Here is a 15,281-nt window from a genome sequence, read left to right as displayed (position 1 = left end):
ATCCATATCTAAGTCTTCTTATAGAAACAAAATTCTCAATTCAGCGATTTGCTCTGTTAACCTCATTTCATTTACATTGAATTTTCCAAGCGTATTAGATTGTCCTTTAAAGAAAGACCTTCTTTGAATTTTCACAAGAATTTATGTCCCTTATTCTTTTGAGGCACTCTTCCTTGATTCTGCTAATAGTCTTATTTTTTCTTGGATTTTTGTTTGTTGTTTTTCTTTGAAATACTTTATTTGCATGTATACTTGTGTTGTTGTTAAGTCCTGTGCCTTTTCTCTGTGTTGAGAAATTTGGCATAAAATAAGATATAGTAAGAAACAGAAGAAAAAATATGTAGCCTGGCTTAGGTTTTTTAAAAAGATATCTGAAAAAAGAATTTATTTAGTGATGCTTGGGAAGAAAAAGGAATTTTTTTAAGATCTATAGTAATGCATTTGATAATTCTATGCTGGAAGTTACGGTGTGCACCTTTGTCAGATTTATATTCCAAATTTTATTTATTTTAATATTTTCAAGTTGTTTGTTAATCATGACATATATTTAAAAGTTGCTTTTACTTATTTGTATTTATTTGAAAGGCAACAAAAGAGAGGAAGGGAGTAAAGAGAAACTTGCACACACAAAGAGAGACAGAGAGAGAGAGCTGTAAGACAAAAAAGAGGTCTTCTATATGCTAGCTCACTCTCCAAATGTGGGTGCCAACCAGAATTGAGGCAAGTTAAAGACAAGGTAAGCTGGAAGTCGAGGTTAAATTGGTAATTAAGTCATGACTAGAACCAGCAAAATCAGTCCAGAAGTTGGGCATCACAAATAACATCAGAACTTCTGTACCAAGCATCTATGCACATTTAATTTAAAATGTGGGTTTTATTTATTTTTTGATGCTTCATGGTTCATTTTCTCCTATTTCATACTTGCTATTGCTTGCATTACCTGTTCACATTGCATTATTTTGTCATGCATTTTATATCAGAATGTGAGTTTAAAGAAAATCTTGCATATAAAACTTTGGGGCAATTTTAACTGGTGATGAGGTCCTTGTAAGGGTGTGTGTGTGTGTGTGTGTGTGTGTGTGTACTGTGCCACTTACCTGTGAACACCCGAACAGAAATTCTCCACTTGGGATTCACCAAAGAAAATAAACATGTAGCCAAAATTAAATATATCTGAACTAACCTAAGAGAAACAATTCCTCATTTGCCAGTCGAATTTCCTTTGTGTTCTGTGAGGGTATTTTTCTGGTGCAATGTTAACCAGTTTTCTGTAGCGTTTTATGATACAGGAATCTGTGCTCATTTAAATAAGCTTTGGATTATTGTTACCATCAAATTGTCAGTATAAATTTTTACCTTGGTTTAATATTCTTTTTAATTATTAATTACAATTCCAGTACTTTATTGAAAGGTCAACTGTTTGCTCTTGAAAGCAAGTGATAATGGCACATTTTCTAGAATCGGTGTACTATTTTTTTTTTTTACTATAGTAGAAATGTACATTCAGTTTTTACAATAAACTGTTAGTGATCAAAAATTCTAGAATATGCAGCTATTTTGTTTTAAATTTAAACTTTTGAAATAGCATGTCTCTCTTGTCATTTATCACTGCTGTCTTTAATATAACATAATTTAATGTCTTGTGAAAATCAGTGTGAATTCAAGTTCTGTTCGGCAATGTTTCCTCCACTGCATGTGCCTTTATTTCTACAAATGACATAGCAGCCAAAATGTAATTTTTATATAATCTTAATTACTGGAGTATTGTTAATTACTGGATGATTGTGTAGCTTTACTCATTCCAACAAAGGTCAACTTTGGAGTTAAATTTTTATTTACACAACGCCCAACTTACTGATATATATAAGGCATTCTGAGTATGAATTATGAGTTCCCTGGTAATGAAATTTGCTTGATTTACATAATTTTAATGTTTTAAATTGTGAATAAGTGTTTGATTTTATCTAGTTGTGAAATGCATAGTCATATAAACATGTATTTGCTGGATATTTGCTCTTGAAATCGGAGACTTGCTTGATGTTTGGATTGCATCTTACATAGTATTTGATAAAATATTAGATGTTCATATGCAAAAACCAATTAATTGTTTCTCAATTTTTTTCAGCTCTTCTTCAAGTGACTATTTCGCTTAGCAAAGTAGAGCTTAGCGTGGGTGAATCTAAATTCTTCACCTGCACAGGTATGTATTTTTACAAATATTTTCAGAATCCTTTCAGCTTTTACTATTGACAAAATATATTGACAAAATAAAAATAGTTAAAAAAATTATCTGACAAAGAACCGTTATGCTTAGGTTTCCAATAATTAGAAAAGTGTCAATTTAGGATATCACATTATGGATTGTGTATTTTAAATGTTGCTTTCTTAATTTTAGCTGCCAATGGTGTATTTTATTTGAATATAACTTATTATCAAAGAAAATCTATGCATTATAACCTAAATATTTAAATATCATTCCTTCTAAATAGTAATATTAAGATGACTGCAAAGATTATAATTACTTTATCTTTATAAGAACATGTTAATTGTGTTAGATATGGTACACTGCAATATTACACTTGAATGAAAACCTTAGGACACAGTTCTTACATTTTAAAGGTGAATATTCATTTAGAAACGCTATTTAATCAAGAAAATTTTCACAAGATTTTTGTGGTTGTTCATTTAGAATATATTATGAAATCAATATCTGTGTATGGGTCTTTTTAAGCAGAAACACACAAAATTCATTCAGAAAACGCTTAAACACTTAGACTTTAAATTCAGATTCAATACATTATAAAGCTGATGACTAGATACATTCTATAGCACTTTGGATTAATTATATTCATATTGTGAATATAACTGTTAACAGTTAAGATTTAAAACCTTTTCTCATTCCAATTTTTGTTTTAAAATAATTTGGAATTGTTTCTGTTCGTGACATAATAATTAAAAGTGATTGAAGCTAATCATTCTGACACTACATTGCCTAAACCTTCTTTTTCATGCTTTTACTCAAGCATGCCTAATTTGTTACATAAAGCCATATAATTTGTTTTGAGATTCATTTCATAGAAAAAAATAAGAAGGAATCATTTTCTTCAATGTGTTCCTGCAGATGTTGGTTAACTTCATGTATCTTACTCAGTACTTCTGAGTTAATAATGTATGTTGCTTTAACAAATTATCTCTGAAGCAATTAGGTAAAATACATCCTCTGGTGAAAACAACAAGTTTGAACTTAAAAGCTGAAGGAATAAGATAATAAACTAGATTCTGAATTGAAAAACTGAAATAAGTGTTTACTCTATAATGATTTAGTTGTAATTGCTGAACTATATAAGTACCAATTAAATGCATTTTCGTTATCAGATGATTAAATAGTTAAGAGTTTCATATTGAAATGATGAAACTACTCATTTTGCTTAAAGAAAGGGAAGATTTGAACTCCATTTTAAAAATGGTCATTAGCTTAATGTATGCAAATATAGCAACTTGGAAACTTAATCCAGAGCCCTTATTATCAAAGAGTAAATCATATTTTGTTATTTGCAATGTTGTAAGTTCTGCTTAATTTAGGAGAAAAAGTGATACCCTTTTTCCTGATGGAGATTGATTGAGCATGTGACATCATGTTATCTAACAAGTGTTGTTCATAATCTAGCTCAATAGACAATTCCATTTTAGAAGCTTAAGTTCTTATAAGCACTTCTGGATTTTTCATACTTGTTGGAGATTGAATCCTCTGTGTGGCATCAGCAAAGATGAACATTTGTGCAAACATTTGTGTTTACTTTTAATTCTGTGAGATTTTTAGATTTCTTGTCTTTCATTTACTGTTTATTAAATTGTCATAATGGTTCCATGTTGGTAAATGCTGGTGCCAAAACAATACTTAGAACATATTTTGAAACATTTTTTTTTTCCATGACTCTGCAGCAATTGGTGAACCCGAGAGTATAGATTGGTATAATCCTCAAGGAGAGAAGATAATTTCAACACAGAGGGTAGTGGTGCAGAAGGAAGGTGTTAGGTCAAGATTAACTATCTACAATGCAAATATAGAAGATGCAGGAATATATCGCTGTCAAGCAACAGATGCCAAAGGACAAACACAAGAAGCAACAGTAGTTTTGGAAATTTACCGTAAGTCATATTTTTTAAATTCGCGTAGTTGATTGAAACCGTGCATTATTACAAAGAAATTGAAAAAACAGTATGTTTATGTCAAGCGTGGCTCTTTTACCTTTAAGCAAGATTAAGAAATTTGCATGATCTGCCTTTCAGTGCTTAATGTTTATGCATTAATTCAAATTTTACTTTGTAACAACTCACTATTTCACATACACATTTACATTCAGTACTGAGTCACTGATCCCACTAAATGAAATTCTCCTGAATGTCTCATGGTCTCAGGATGGAGGGCACAACTTGAGGTTATCATTTTTACTTACATTATGGAGGGAGTAAGAGAGAAGCAGAGCAGAAGAGCCTTAGAGCCATACTGGGCTCTCACTGGCTTGGGCTCAGAGCGTTTGAGACAGAGTGCCCTTCCTCAACAAGCTGGTTGACAACAATATGTCTCTTCAGCTGAGTTCCTTTTTATATCCACTGGGACTCTGTCTTTTCTTTAGCTTTTCTCATTTCTCATTCTCTCACAGACTACTGAGGGTGGCAGTGGTGGTGTTGAGTGTTGTCTCATACACCTCTCGAGCCAGTTCTAGTTCACAAATAAGTCCGATAAACCAATTCATTCTGTTCCTTACGGCAAGTTACAAGCAATTACGTTTCATTAGCTAACACTTCACAAATTTCACATTTAGATTAAACATTATGCCAGTTAATAGTCCAGACATTTCACATTTTAAGGCATGGCGATAACATACACACAAACACACACACATTTTTTTTTTTAATTTTTATTGCAAAGTCAGATATACAGAGGGGAGGACAGACACAGAGAGGTACATCTTCCATCTGTTGATTCACTCCCCAAGTGGCCGCAACTCCCCAAGTGGCCCAGAGCTGCATCAGTTTGAAGTAGGAGCCCGGAGCCTCTTCCAGGTCTCACCCAGGTACAGGCTTTGGGCCTTCCGCTACTGCTCTGCTTCTTTCCCCAGGCCACAAGCAGGGAGCTTGATGGGATGTGGGGCTACCAGGTTTAGAACTCGCATCCATATGGAATCCCAGTGCATGCAAGGCATGAACTTCAGCCACTAGGCTAACAAGCAGGACCCTCAAAATATTTTTCATCAGTTTGGTACTATGCTCATCAGCGTTTACTAGTAAAAAAAAAATGATATAAATTGACATCTAAATATAAAGATATTGAAATGGAAGATAATTTCTTTGTATAAAAAATGTTTATTTTGTTGAAAACAGAACTAAGTCAGATTTATTTTTATGTAAAAGAATTCACATTCATATGAAGTATAGTGAAAAACCTATACATAGAATCTAAAGTTATTTGAGCCCAAATAAACTTAGATTTTAATTTCTTTAAAAAATGTACCTGTATATATGTATATACTCATACATTTATGTAGGCATGTATTTGAGAAGGAGAGATGGAGGAAGGGAAGGAGAAAGGGAGAGACTGTGAGAGAGAACTTGCAACACTTGGTTTTCTCAAAATACCCAGAGTGGTCAGCATTCATCTAGGACCAAAGTCAAAACTGGGAACTCAACCAAGGCCTCGCACATTAGTGGCAGAGACCCAGCTTCTTGGGCCATCAAGACTACTACCCAGAGTGTAAATTCGCAGGGAGAAAAAGAATGCATTTGCTAGAAAAGACAAGAGCTTTGGATGGTTTGGGAGAGATAGATTCCAGTTTATAAAGGATCTGCCATGATGTTCTAAGAATGTGGACTTACATTTCAGCAAAATGGCAAAGGTTGGGGAGAAGAATTATATTATATGGCATAAGGTTTCAGATTATCTATGTTTATTTACTCTATAATCAATAAACAATTCCAGGGTATGTTATGATAAGTAGTAATTTTATGGTTTATCTTATTTCTTAATACAGAAAAGCTCACTTTCAGAGAAGTGGTGTCTCCCCAGGAATTCAAACAAGGTGAAGATGCCGAAGTGGTTTGCCGTGTTAGCAGTTCACCTGCACCTGCTGTCAGCTGGTTGTATCATAACAAGGAAGTCACCACTACTTCTGACAGTTAGTATTTTGGTAACTCCATAAGTTATATGTTCTAAAAATATTGCAATTAAAAATATTTATCTATATGGGAGATTATGGAAATTGTATTTTTTTTCTCTAAATGTCAAACAGCTATTTTCAGCAAGTTAAAGCCGTAAACCAGGGTTTACAAATGGACCTCAGGTTAAATCAGCCCCTATACTTTTTTCATAGTATGTTGTAAGAATACAGCCATAACCAATACTTACAACTTTTCTATGGCTGCTTTGCAAGTAGAATTGAGCAGTGGTGACATAGATGGTTGGGTCTATAAAGTTTATGAGATTTGGGTAATGGAGAGCTGCAGATGCTTACTCTTTGTATACTCCTGCAGAAAGGTTAATATACTACAAATAGCATTCAGTAAATGGAAGAGTAAGTGCCGTTGCATAGAAATTCAACATGGTATGTATACACACACACACACACACACACACACACACACACATAATGGCAATGTTTATGTAGTTGATTAGGAAGGGAAGGATTGAAGATTGGGGGAAGTGGGTGAGACCACTGTTTCCAAATTTTCTCTTTCTTCTTCTTTTTTTCCTGGGGAAGGGGAAGATAAAGGGAGAAGCTACACCCAGCTTCCCAACCACCTCAGTATCCGGGGGTGGAGAACACTCACCCCGTGTCATCCCAGGGTGCATGATGCTGCAAGGGTTCTCCTCTGAAATGCTGCTGATCTCACTGATCCAAAGATGAGGAAATCCTCCCAAGGTCCATTGGTTGATATAGTCCACCTTCGAGTCTCCATACACCCAGATATTTGCTGTACACGCTTTGCTGGGGTAGCTGTCCAATTTGTTCTGCCCTCCTTCCTCTGCTATGGTGCCAAATATATTCTGCAGGCTCTAACATGGTATGCTTTTGTGGCACTAGATGCTTATTTTGTGAACCTAGGAATCCTATTTATTATTTTGAGATTGTCTATGAGAGACTCCTATATGTTCTAAGTGTTGTGGCAAAATACAGAAATATGCATTCATTCAAATTGTCTTTATGATTTTGCTTTAGATTGAGCTAAAATTTCAGAACAATGTGTCATCTGAAATTGAAAGCTTAATTTGCTTGTATTATGTCCCTATGCCATTGTGCCTAACGGAGCATTTTTTAACTTAGAATAGTTTCAATGCACCTGAATTACAGAGAAGCACAAAATAATTGAATCTTTTTAAACTACTTTCCATTCTGAATGATCACATTTTGTGTTTCTGGGAGATGAAACTTCTATGAATAAAGGGGAGAAAGAAGAGTGTATCTATTTATGAATGTACAGAGAAAATGTATCATAATTATTTTTATTTTCATTTTTGAAATTTTACAAGAATTTTTCAGAGTTTGGCATATCCAGTGCTTTTTAGTTGTTTACCGAAACTTCATTTCTATTATAATAAGACAATTTGTCAATTCACAATTTCATCGTATTTTTTAGCCTAAGTACCTTAAATTGCATCACTAATCACATGATTACCCAGAGCGATATGTTTTCTGTGTATCCAACTTAATACTAAAAGAAAAACCAATTAGGCAATGATATCTTACACTTTCAGATTATCTCATCTTAAGATTTACAAGTATAATTTGGTCTTAGTGAAGCTTAAATATACGCACATTTTGACATAAAATGCATATTTAAAATGATCTCTGGCACAAAAAGCCTCAAAGTAAAGATTGAAGACTCAATCTCAGTATCATGTTGGTGTAGTTCAGCTCTTTGCTGCAGCTCACATATTTTCTAATGTCGTAGAATGAATGGGTGGATGGATGGACAGATGGATGGATGTAAAGAGAGAAATCCTTTATGTCTCCTGTTTTTCTGCACTTTGAATCTTTGAACACTTTTCTAAACTGTTCAGCATAAAGACAGACCCTTTTTTTAAAATTATTTTTATTGGGCGGTCAGATATACAGAAATGTGGAGAGACAGAGAGGAAGATCTTCCATCCGCCATTTCACTCCACAAGCAGCCTCAATGGCTGGAGCTGCGCCAAACCCAAGTCAGGAGCCCAGAGCCTCTTCCAGGTCTCTTACTTGGGTGCAGGGTCCCAAGACTTTAGGCCATGCTTGACTGCTTTCCCAGGTCACAAGCAGGGAGCTGAATGGAAAGTGGGGCTTCCAGGACACGAGCTGGTACCCATATGGAGATCCCAGTGCCTGGACTTAAGCCACTAGGCTATTGTGCTGGGCCCAAAAATAACATTTTTATCTTGATTTAATATCACATGATGAGAATGTAATTTCCAAAAATATATTCAATGAAAGCCAGTTTGAGAATTGTGTTTCACAGATTGTAAATACTTTAGATCCATTTCAAGTTCTGTGTCTTCATTAAAACTATGGATACGATTATTTTGTTCAAAAGTTCTATATAATATACTTATAGTAACTGGCTCATTCAATATATATCAAGTATACAACCTCTTGTATGCAACAAGTTGTTTTATAGTTAACAGGTAAATGTAGTAATTGCCTTCAAAATGCTGATGATGTATAGGGAAAGATACATACATAAAACAGTCAAAATCAGTTTCCTTGAGTGTTTTTTATTCAGTGGCATGCATTATTGACTTCATGGTGCTGCAATTTTCGTTGTTGTTATTGTGGTTGTTTTAACATCAAACCTGTTGTTGAATTTGTTTTATGGCTTCTCATTTAAGGGAATGTATAGTGATGATGCGGTAGAGACTACCATATCCGCATCCCTATTTCCAAATTAAAAATGGACTCCCAACGAAACTGTTGGACATATCTCGACAATGGGATGATGGACTGTGTGACATTGTCACAATTAAATAACAGACTGATGGAACCATGACTCCTATGAAGGACTATACTATTGTAGTAATATGGGGAAATTCAGTCAGGGGAAGACATTTTGCTGCAGGAGAGAATCCCAGACCCTATATAATTGTACCACAAAATTTGAAATAAAAAATCAGGCTTTATATAAGCATGAGTTTTTATATCAACCTCCCCAAAAAGAGTAATCTAATTGATGATGGTACAGAAGGGTCACCTAAGGGACGTAGGGTAATGGATGGTGTCAAATATGGCTGAAAGGGGCAAAAATAACTTAAGGAAGAACAGAGATCACCTGGGCAAAGGAGAAGGAAGACTTTTCTATAGTAGGAATGCCATGTATACAGTATGGACAATTAATTTGAGAAACTGGAATGAGTTTCAAGAAAGTGTAAGTACATATAATGTACATACTTATACAAAAGTTAAATATAACTAGAATTCTTAAATTGATAACTAACAAGGGAAATTGCGCAGGAAAACGAAGCCTGATCAACATAGCACTGACATTACTTCTAACGTGTTCAATTAACCCAAAGGGAACATCAATGATAGGGATTTAATCAAGGCAGTGTCATGGCCTAACATGTGTTAGAGAAGGATATTAGTGAATCAGTTGAGGGAAGGATTTGTGGAAACCTGAAGACATTAGGAACAGTTTATGACTTAATGAAATAACTGCAAGGGAGAAGAAATTCAGACTAATGACCAAGAGAGAAGTGATAAGGACATGAATAAACACACTGAGACAGACAGACTTTTTAACAGTGACCTCTGGAGTGTTTTTTGTACAGAGATTTTCACTAGTTAGGAAATTGCCTTGTGTAGCCAGTTCCATATAAAGGCATTGAAATAATGTATGAAGAGTAAACTTGAGAAAACCAGACAGGGATTTTCAGGTCGAAACATTGAGCTAAAATTTAGATATGCTGAGATTGAGGTTTTTATGGCATATTAAGCAGATCATCACAGAAATAGTTGTTACATTCAGAATAATGTTTTGTCTAATGAAAACTGAGAAATCAAGATGTAGACAGTAAGTGAAGCCATAAACATGAATGAGAAATTCCATTGAATGAATATTGGAAGAAAAATATGTAAAAATGATATCTTTAAGGGAACATAAACAAATATTTGGCATGATCTGTTTTTTCTTCTTAATTTTTTTCTTATTTGTTGATAATTACATCAGATTGTGTGTATATGTATATCATTGGTTAAACATAACATATACTGATTAAATTTTTCTCATATCATGGTTACCCATGATTGATTGAAGTCTTGCTGTCTTCAAAAGATTTTTGGAAACATATAAGTAATGTGCTTTATATTAGGACAAATAGTTCTTAGACTTACAAATATATTTGGAGTTTTATATACCTCTTTTGGTTAGATTGTTTTCACATTGGAAAGTTGCATAAATATACAACATATTTAATAGTATATATTCCAATTTAGAAGTTAATTTTCTAAAATTATGACAGCTTTTTTTCTATTAGTAGAAGTAAAGGATTCAGTGGCCATTTAAATCTACAATTTTCCAGTTACATGAAACAGATTTATATGTATTAAAACTTAGATATGCTTTTCTTTTTTATTGTTGCTGTTATTTTCCTTGAATCAGTTTTGCATGGAGTCCCCTGCTCCTTTCCATCCTCCCTCCCTCCCCACCATTTCGTCCATATTTTCATTCGTATCAAATCTTTCTTGATTAAATTAATAGGCCTTTTTAAAATTAAGTGTGGGAAAGAAAGTATAGAAAACGAAGTATTACAATTATCTAGATACTAGTAGGAGCATCTCTTCTAAGTTTGAGATTTCAGTAAAAAAAAAAACTATGATGCTTCTCATTTTAATTTCCAATCACAAAATCAAATAGAATATTTTAGAGTGTTTCTGATTTTTTTTTATTTTACAAATTGTTACAAATTGTGTATCTCCCTTTCAAACTTTGCTTTTTTTCTTTGATGGTAAAACTATGTGTTTATCTTTAATTTACCAGGGCAAATATTCTTTGTAAACATACTTGTCTCAGAAAAATAAACATCATAGAATTTATGCCACTTGAGCTGAGAATGCTGTGGCTGTAGTTTTATATTCTGTCTGACCTAGCATCTTAGTCCTTACCTTTGTATTTGCTCTCTCTTCAATAAGTAATCCCATGGTTATCTGTATTAATGACTTTTAGTAGTCTGGTGATTCCTTATTTCTAACAAAAAAAAAATCCCATATTAATATTGAAATTTTTTGGAAAATTTACTTTATCCTGAGGGTGGGGAATTTGAAAAGTAATATTACTCTTGCACAAAAAGGCCTAAATGCAATAAAGATCTACAAGGAATCTCAAATACTGCATGCAGCAAATGGACAGTATTCAATGATATCTGTAGATGCATTCGTCAATGCAATCTAAGATATTGCCTGCAAAACATGCTTCAAAATAGGAAAAGGCATGGTATCATCTGTTTGTTCAGAAAAATAATGGTTTACCACTCCAAAAAAAAAATGTGAAGAATATGAACTAAGTCAGATCTGGGAAATAAAATTAGGCAGAGCTAATGTTAAGATTTCAGATCAGGGCCCGGTGGCGTGGCCTAGCAGCTAAAGTCCTCACCTTGAACGCCCCGGGATCCCATGTGGGCGCCGGTTCTAATCCCGGAAGCTCCACTTCCCATCCAGCTCCCTGCTTGTGGCCCGGGAAAGCAGTTGAGGACGGCCCAGTGTACTGGGACACTGCACCCGCGTGGGAGACCTGGAAGAGGTTCCAGGTTCCCGGCTTTGGATCGGCACAGTACCGGCCCGTTGCGGCTCACTTGGGGAGTGAATCATTGGACGGAAGATCTTCCTCTCTGTCTCTCCTCCTCTGTGTATATCTGGCTGTAATAAAATGAATAAATCTTTAAAAAAAAAAGAAAGATTTCGAATCAATGCAGCAGATCACCTTACCACTCAGTTTATTCTAATATACATGCATGTTTCCCAAAGTGCATATACTCAGAATGGCATCTTGATATAAAATTAATCAAGTCTAATCAGTACTTAAAACAGATTATATTGCATTCATTTCCCCCTCTCTTCTCCAAAAATAAAAATATTAAGTATGTCCAGGATATAATATTTGATTATGTAACTTGAATGGTATTTTACTTCATTTTTGTTTGCTCCCATTAAACAAACTAAGAAGATTGATTATTGTGTAAACAGGGATGTTCAATACATTTTCTAATGCTTTGCCCTATTTAAGTTGCTATACATTCTCAATGAAAAGTTTTCATGTATGCAATATCAATTCTTTGTGCATTGTTCTTTTGAGCATCATTTCTGCCCTCAAAATACCAAAGGGGAAATAATAATATAAGCACTGTATGTGGACATAAAATTGTGAATGTGTTTTAGAAAAATGGTGCAACAAGGCATTGTTGAGTGGCAAAATTGAAGTCATGAAATTACATTTTACTTTCAAATTTGAATTTGCTTGTTGATGAAAAGTTTGATAGTGTGAGACAAGTGCTATATTTTAACTCTCAGCAAATGAGAGCAACTAGCCTCAGCCTCCGTTTGCTGATAACATTTCCTCCTGTCTGCTTGTTTCCCAGATCGGTTCGCTGTGTTAGCAAACAATAATCTGCAGATTCTCAGCATCAATAAAAGTGATGAAGGCATATACAGGTGTGAAGGAAGAGTGGAGGCTAGGGGAGAAATTGACTTCCGTGATATCATCGTTATTGTAAATGGTAAGCAGTCATTCATTTTGATGCATTTATGGTTTATTTTTGCCATGGGTTTATTAAAAATGAAACATTTAAACTCAATGCTCAGGTCTTTCCTAATGAATCTGCCCTATTCCTGGATAAATCAACCTTGCTCTTCCATGGCATCTGTTACATTGCATTACAGTCTCAAAGGCAGCAACTGTGATTTGCTTAACCCTGTTTTCTTCACCACAATTCTGTGTATAAAATTTTTTTTTTGCCAAGTTTGCATTTTTATTTATTATCTTTTTGATTCAGGATAGTTTTAAATATGTAAAAATAGTGAAGTAATGGAGCTTCAATACACTCTGCATTCATCTTTCACTATTTCTAACATCTAATATCAGTGTATTATAAACTTTTCTTTAATTGCTGTAATTTCTATTTAATTAATCTGAAAGTTTCACTTTTATCCTGATTAAGCAATCAGGCTTTTCAATTCTAATATTGCTCCCCATTAGCTTCCAGAAAAAGTCAAAACAATTCTCAAGAAATGCAAAGCTTCTGGTAGTTGACCCTGATTCTCCTGCCTGGAGCAGCCTACACTTTAGAGATAGGGAAAAAGGGCATTAAGATGACACCTAAGACAGGTGTAGAGTCCAGTGTTTATTAAGGATATCAGTAGATGATTTGAAATCATTAATACAGGAGGAAGATTTTGGTACAAGAAAGCCAAATTTAAATATAGCATTATCTTATCTCTATTTTATGTTGTTATCTGTATTATATCATCTATACATATATTATGTAGAATAAACAAAACAAGTGTACAATGGATATTTATTGTAATTTTTAACTTAACTATCTATGCACTGTATTTGATTTCCAGAAGGATTATAGTGACTTACTTAAGTGTAATTCTGTATAGGAAAATCTTTTTTGTCAGTATTCCCCCTAAATATTGAAATTAAAATATAAATTAATATGCACACATATTTTGAAAGCTCTAAGTAATAAATTATGTAAATATTTGCAATTATTTATTATTAAATATATGTATTGTTTGGGTATGTTTGGGTATTTCAGAAATTTAGTAGCAAAATGCATATCATGAAAATATGTGAAGACTGGAAAAGCTGTTTGCACAAAACAAATTAAACTTTCTTTTTCATTTCCATGAACTCTTCGTAGTACCATTTTGTACAGATATACATGCAGACAGAAACATGTGTATATATATATATACAATAACACAGTGAGTCAAATGTTTTCAAAAACCAAATGTCATCCAATAAGCACACGATATTAGCCTTTTACTATTTATCTTGCATTGTGATTTGTATTTTAATATGTTTTAGTATCTTTGAGCTTTCTAATATATTTTTGCACTGTGATTCCACATCTTTGTTTGTGTACTTATGATTACATTAATGTTGATGGCAAGGTCATTCACATACAAGTGTGCGTCCTCCTGATAATATTTGAACTTCAAGCGCACAGGTCTGCATTCACCTTGGCATGTTTAGCTCTGTACTTCCACTCTTACATCTTTTGCTGTTCATGAAGGGGTAAGTACTTGGGTGCATTTCTCTGTGCCAGGGAGATATCATCCTGTTTTGTCAGACTGACTTTCCTCAAAGGAAAGTAGCCTTCCTCCCACTTCTAACATTTTCAACCACAGATTATAACCTAGTATTCTTTGTTTGAACAATGCCAATTAGTCGTATTTTTCTTTTACAGTCAGAATTTTCAGACTTTAAAATTTCTCTGACCTCTTTTCTACAAAATAGCAATATGCTGAAAATCAACCGTCAGTTTATTCCTTTTCTGAATGATGCTGGTGGGCCTTGCTGAGGGAATGGATTGACCAATGCCACCTGACAGCTGTGTTTTTCTCATACATTTCACCTTGACTTTAGCCAGAAAAAATAAAAAAAAGATGAAAAGAGACTCATTCTACTCTAGATTTATTGACTCCTGCCCTGCTTACTAGCTCCTTTTAAAGTGAGAGTTTCTCTGATAGTCTTCTTTTATGCCTCTTTTTGAAAACCTCTTGAAGATGTTTCAGTGAAAGGCTGTAGAGTACACAAAATAACAACACCGTAAAAGTAATTTTTTCACAGTATTTTTAGTTACAAAGTTTGACAGTTGTATTATGACATTCTAATTGCCCCTAATTATCAACCTTTGTGATTTTCTCATTGTGGTACTCTTTAGTTCGCCTTCGTACTCCTCTAACGTGCACTTCCTAGGGTCCTCTGAGATAGGAATGACAATAATTGTTATCTAGTTTTTAAATTAATTCCTTTTCATGTTTTTACTGCATTTCTTAATGGCACATACTGTTTTTTCAAAAGTATCTTTCCCTGGGGAAAGTACTGTGGCATACCAGATTAAGCCATCACTTGTGTCACCCTTATTCCATATGCACAACAGTTTGTTCTTGGCTGTTCCATTTCTAATGCATCTCCTTGATAAAGTACTTGGGAATGCAGTAAAGATGTTCTGCATTTGGGCCACTGCCACCCATGTGAGAGACTTGAATAAAGCTGCTGGATCCTGGCTTTGACCTGATCAACCGGCCCTT

General features: G+C 34.1%; 1 protein-coding gene across 2 annotated transcripts in view; it reads left to right on the top strand.

Moving 5' to 3' along the window:
* NCAM2 (neural cell adhesion molecule 2) overlaps positions 1 to 15,281 on the top strand; it is a 494,137-nt gene that overhangs the window by 272,191 nt on the left and 206,665 nt on the right. For both annotated transcript variants that reach the window (XM_058661261.1, XM_058661260.1), the window contains exons 2-5: positions 2,126 to 2,200; positions 3,943 to 4,149; positions 6,033 to 6,176; positions 12,599 to 12,736. In XM_058661261.1, coding sequence (XP_058517244.1) covers positions 2,126 to 2,200; positions 3,943 to 4,149; positions 6,033 to 6,176; positions 12,599 to 12,736 — 564 coding nt within the window. The remainder of the gene's footprint in view (positions 1 to 2,125; positions 2,201 to 3,942; positions 4,150 to 6,032; positions 6,177 to 12,598; positions 12,737 to 15,281) is intronic.

This window comes from Ochotona princeps, chromosome 3 (assembly GCF_030435755.1).
Source record: "Ochotona princeps isolate mOchPri1 chromosome 3, mOchPri1.hap1, whole genome shotgun sequence".
Taxonomy (NCBI): Eukaryota; Metazoa; Chordata; class Mammalia; order Lagomorpha; family Ochotonidae; genus Ochotona; species Ochotona princeps.
The sequence above is the reverse complement of the archived record's forward strand: the minus strand, read 5'-3'. Positions and strand labels throughout refer to the sequence as shown.